Source organism: Corvus hawaiiensis, chromosome 13 (assembly GCF_020740725.1).
Source record: "Corvus hawaiiensis isolate bCorHaw1 chromosome 13, bCorHaw1.pri.cur, whole genome shotgun sequence".
In the NCBI taxonomy this organism is placed as follows: Eukaryota; Metazoa; Chordata; class Aves; order Passeriformes; family Corvidae; genus Corvus; species Corvus hawaiiensis.
Genome location: NC_063225.1, coordinates 5,501,892 through 5,507,394, shown reverse-complemented (window position 1 = coordinate 5,507,394; position 5,503 = coordinate 5,501,892). Strand labels below are relative to the sequence as shown.

At 56.4% G+C, this 5,503-nt stretch overlaps 1 protein-coding gene across 2 annotated transcripts; it reads left to right on the top strand.

Annotated features, from left to right (window-relative positions):
• Window positions 1–365: 365 nt before the first annotated feature.
• Window positions 366–3,894, top strand: LOC125332892 (apoptosis-enhancing nuclease-like). Of its 2 annotated transcripts, none has more exons than XM_048318264.1 (4): window positions 366–447; window positions 904–1,571; window positions 1,862–2,062; window positions 2,433–3,894. In XM_048318264.1, exons 1-4 carry the CDS (start codon window positions 396–398, stop codon window positions 2,634–2,636), a joined length of 1,125 nt encoding a protein of 374 aa, XP_048174221.1. In that variant the 5' UTR covers window positions 366–395; the 3' UTR covers window positions 2,637–3,894. The 2 variants fall into 2 exon arrangements, with proteins under 2 accessions (XP_048174221.1, XP_048174222.1); XM_048318265.1 differs by lacking the exon at window positions 366–447 and adding an exon at window positions 534–610.
• Window positions 3,895–5,503: the final 1,609 nt, after the last annotated feature.

Here is a 5,503-nt window from a genome sequence, read left to right as displayed (position 1 = left end):
GGAGAATGCAAACCCCAAGCTGCCGTGCTTCAGCCCACCCCACCTGCAGGACAAAGGGATGCTCACAGGGTCAGCAAACACACAGGAAAACTGCAGCACACCAATGCCAGGCTGCGCTGCAGGGCGTGGAGCTGGGCACCACAGCGTGCATCCCACCCCAAACCCACCACCACGGAGGATCCCTTTCCACCAGGGGCAGAGGTGGGACGGGCTGGAAGCCCTGAGCATCGCCCAGTCTGGGCTGGAAGCTCCAGATGCGGAGCTCCGGAATTCCCATAAAAACCCCCAACACCCCGCCCTCGGGGGCGGACGAAGCCCCGCCCATATGCAAATTAACCGTCAATGGCAGCCAATGAGGAAGCAGGGGGCGTGGTCACGGTGGGACTTGCCCGGGCATGTGCGCGCGGCCGCTTCCGGGCCGGACACGTGTGAGCCGCGCCGGGAGCGGTCAGCAGCGGGGACAGCGGGGCCACCGCGGGCCGGGGGTGGCCACAGGGGGTGGCCACAGGGGCCGGCAGGGGCCTGGGGATGGGTAACGGGGCGGGCAGGGGGCTGGGGCCTGGAGCGAGCTAGAGAGGGCCCCGGTAATGGGTAGACAGGGCCCTAGGGGGTACGTAATGGGGGGGGACACAGGGGGTAGTGGGGTGGGCAGGGGCCTGCGGATCGGTGAGGGGGTGGTCAAGGCCCTGGGACCGGGAATGGGGCGGTGTGGGACCGGGTAATGAGGGTGCAAAGGTGTGGGGATGGGGTGTGACAGCGTGTCCGTGTCCCCTCCCCTCCTCCCCTTGCCGTGCCTGTGTCACCCCGCGTGGGGGGCGTTGCCGTGGGGTACGTGCGACCTTTTTTAACAGGGGAACATGGGGTCCGCATGGCGCTCATGCCCCCCTGTGCACGCTCCAGCAGGAATGCCACCAGGCAAAGGGCAGATGACCCCGCTGCTGCCCGCCCCGAAGGTCTCCGCGCCCACCCTGCAGGGCAGCCATGGCCCCACCGCGGGGGGCTGCGCTCAGGCCCCGAAGGGTCCCAGCTCGCCGCAGGGTCGCAGCAAGAAGAAGAGCCGTAAGCACCAGCGGTTCATGGAGCGCCGGGCGCTGCTGGAGCAGAAGGGGCTGCTGAGCCCCCGTGGGTGCCTGGGCAGTCAGAGCCCCGAGGCGGGGCTGGAGGCACTCACCAAGGCAAATGGCACCACGGCACCGCGCTGTGACAAAGTCCCCAAGCCCAAACGGATCGTGTCTGCATCCCTGTCTCCATCTGCCTCTCCGGACAGCATAGCTAGGCACCACTCCGTGCTGCTGTCGCAGGGGAATGGCAGCTCCAAGAGGGTGCGGACGTCCGCCCTAGTCCTGCGCCCGGGCAAGTATGTGGCCATCGACTGTGAGATGGTGGGCACGGGTCCTCAGGGCAGGCTGAGTGAGCTGGCACGTTGTTCCGTGGTGAACTACGAGGGGGATGTCATCTATGACAAATATGTCCAGCCCGAGCTCCCCATCGTGGACTACCGGACGCGCTGGAGCGGCATCACCAAGCAGCACATGAAGAATGCAATTCCCTTCAAGACTGCCCACGCAGAGGTGAGGAAATAAAAAGAGATTAAAAAAAAATTCCAGAAAGCCTTTGTGTTTTCTGTCAGACACAAATTGGGATTATTTGTGGCCTTTGCTGGGCTGCTCTGAGGCAGACACAAAACAGGACAGGGAGCTTCTGAAGCTGTGCAGTGGGTTGATTTGCTTGCTTGTTATTCTTTCTGGGAACGTAAAAACGAGAAGTCAAGGAGCTGAATTTAATACAGAATGGCTTATTTTATGCTTAATTGGTGTTTCTTCCGCTGCGGTGTCTGTCTAACCCTCTCTGACTCTTTCAGATCCTGAAGATCTTGAAAGACAAGATTGTGGTAGGACACGCCATCCACAATGACTTCCAAGCCCTGAAGTACTTCCACCCGAAAGACAGGACTCGAGACACCAGCCAGATCCCTGCGCTGAAGAAGAGGGCAGGGCTGCCCGTCAGAGCCAATGTCTCCCTCAAGAACTTGGCCAGGCACCTGCTCCATAAAAAGATCCAGGTAAGCAGCAGGAACCTTGAGATGGGAAACAACCCTGGGTTAGCTATGAACCTCTGTGGTCAGCCTGGTCCTCCCACCTCCATGTGTGTTCTCTGTGAGGTGGAGATGAACCTTGTTCACCCAGTGCTCCTGGCTATAAATAAGCTGGAAGAGCCCAGGACCTCCCAAGCTGACCATTAAGCATCTCAGTAAAATCACAGGGACAGGATCTGTGCCCTCCAAAAGGTGTTGAAGAGATACCTGTATGGCCTTGGCTACATCAAACCTTTGCGTCTCCAAAACCCACAGCACTTGTGTCCTTCCAAGCAAGCAGACCTGTGGGATTTTTGCTGCCCCTTTTATCTAACGAGGCTTTTCCCCCTTTTCTCAGGTTGGCTGCAAAGGACACTCATCAGTGGAGGACGCTCAGACAGCCATGGAGCTGTACAGACTGGTGGAGGTGCAGTGGGAGAAGGAGCTGGCCCACAGCCTGCCCCCTCGGCCCCCCAGCCCTGTCACAGACCCCACTGCAGACAGCAGCCAGTACCTGGATGACCAGTACTGGCCCACAGACCTGATGGCAAGCGGCCTGTGATGGGGGACAGCGTCTCCTCCACGTGTTTTGGGCCATCCTGGTGCCTTCAGCTGTTAAAGGTGGAGGTGACTGCTGACCTCCTTCCCTGGGGCTTGTGCCCAGTACCCAGCCCTGCTCAGGGATGGAGACATGGTGACACCTGGACACCAGCAATCTCCCAAAAATGCTGTCTGCAGCCTCGAGCTGTTGCGCAGAAATCAGGGCTGTGATTGTGCTGTGTTCATCTGCCACTTGGGGATGAGCAGCGTCCAGTGTCAGCCTGGAGGAGCCCCCATGGGCATGTAATGGGGGCTACCAACACCCTCCATGCCTTCTGTGGGGTTGTCCTCCTCCCAGACAGCAAGGGGCAAGCTTTCCTGTGGAGGGACTGAGGTGTTTCCCTGATGCTCAAAGGCTGCAAACCATCTGGGAACAGTAAACAACCAGTTTGCTCACTACTTTCTTTCATAGAATCACAGAATATGCTGAGTTGGAAGGGATCCATCAGGATCATTGAGTCCATCACCTGGCCCTGCGCAGGACACCCAAAGGATCCCACCATGTGCCTGAGAGCTTTGTCCAAACACACCTTGTGCTCAGACAGGCTTGGTGCTGTGATCACTTCCCTGGGGAGCCTGTTCCAGTACTCGGCTCCAGCTGGGCGCTGAACAGCTTGTCCAGAAGGATACTGTGAGAGATGGTATCAAAAGCTTCATTTAAAAGTCCAAAAAGATTGCATCACCTGATGTCCCTTGATGAGCTAGGTGGGTACCCTGTTGTAGAAGGAAATCAGGTTCAATGAGCAGGACTTTGCCTTCATGAAGCCATGCTGGCTATGACCCATGACTGCATTGTCCTGCAGGTGTTTCTCAACAGCTCCCAGAAAAATATTTTCCATGATTTTACCTGTCAGTGAAGTGAGACTGACAGGCTGAAGTTTCCAGGGTCCTTCTTGCCCTTCTTCAAAATCAGGGCAACATTTGCCATCTTTCAGTCAGCTGGGACCTCTGGATTCCCAAGACTGCTCAAAAATAGTTGAGCAGCTTTGCAATGACATCAGCAGCTCTTTAAAGATTCTTGGATGAATCCCATCCAAGGATGGGATTAGACCCATCCAGGCCCCATAGATTTATAGGGATCCAACTGCACAATGAAGTTCAAGAGGAAAGTCTGGGTCTAATCAGTGTCCAGCCCGGACAAGAGCATAGAACGCACTTCATTTCAAATAAATGATTCACATAATTGTCCAAATCTGAATTAAATACTGTTCTGGCTAAAACCCTTGTGTATATTCTGCATGATTTGATCTGGCAGTTCTCCAGGAGTGAGAGGGCAGGGATGAGGTTGGCAAAGAGCTGCCCAAGCACCATGCCATGTTCTAGGGCTTAAAACCCACCTGCAACTGGAAAAGGTGCTTTGAGTGGTTGGAATAAGGAGCTCCTTGGGGTACAGGCTTGTCACCTCTGCTCTGGGGACACCCCTGTGAAGGCAAGAGGAGCAGGGGATGGGCTCAGCCAGAGCCCAGGGTCTGGGAGCAGGATCGCTGTGGGAATGTTGGTGAGCTGTGGCATGGGCTGCAGTCATGGTGTGGGGATAGGGTGCTGCTCATCTGCAGCGACTCTGCCTGCAGGTGACATGTAGGTGACCTGTGGCTGCAGAGATGTGCCCCAGATGGAGGTGTGAGCACCAGAGAGGGGTTTGGGGCTGGACACAGGGAGTTGCCTGTTTCCCCAGGGAACTGACCAGCCCTGGTTATAGAAAATTGTTTTTTTTTTTTTGTTTGTTTGTTTTTTGGTTTTTTTTTTTTTTTTTTTCTGCCTGGGCTGTGAGATGAGATGGGGCTGGAGGGCTGCCAGCACCCTGGCGGCTTTGGGGAGCCTTGTGCAGCACGGTGGGGTACAACAGCCAGCACTGGAATGGAATCTGTGACCCCATCAGCCAGGCCAGACTGTCTCAGGCTTTTCCCAGCAGCTGGTGGATGGTAAGGAGAGCTCAGCCCCAGCCTTGGGAAGCGGCCAAGGCAGCCGTGTGACGTAGACACACCTGACGCACACATCAGTGCCATTACCAGACACATCTTGCACTTCCCATCTTAACTCCTCCCTGCCTGGCAGAGGAAGCCAGGAACAGCTCAGAAATGCTTTGAAAGGTGTCAGGCACATCTAAAAATCTTTGTCCTCACAGTGGCCCAAACAAAACCATCCTTCAACAGATACAATAACCTGGGCTCTGCCGTGGGCTCATGGTCTGGACAGGAAAGGAAAGGAAACGTGGCCCCATGGTAGGCCTTTAAATCCTGTTTGTTCCAGTCTGTCCCAGGTGTGTTCCTGACACAGCAAGCTGTAAAACAGGGCCAGCACCACCCTCTGTACCAGCCTCAGGGTGCAGCTCGGCTGAGCTGTGCAGTGTCAGCAGGGCCTGGCGCAGCATGGTGGGCACTGAACCCCTCGGGGCACTCGGAGGGGTGCAGGAGGAGCACAGCTGGTGCAGGTCTGTTTCCTCCTCTCTGCCATCTCTACCTCCTGCAGGGTGGCAGGAGGGAAGTGAAGCTGTAGGAAAGGTGAAAGCTCTGCATCCCACTGTCAGTAGATGGTGGCATTCCAAAGGTGATGCAGCAGTGCTGTCTTTGCTCCTGGGAAAGCAGACCTGGAGGAAGGACACAGCAGAGCTTTGCTCACGACCATATAACCTGGCCCATGCTACCACATCCCCTTGGGGTGTATGGGGCACCCCATGGCTCCCAAATTAATTGTCCACCTGAGCCCCAACCTGTTGCCCCTCCAGCTCCCCTGTCTCACTCACTTCCTTTTGCTAAGCCCTGTGATGGTCGATGTGAGACGGGTGTGTTGGGATGAACCTGGAGAAGGCTTTATCAGGCTGTGACTCAG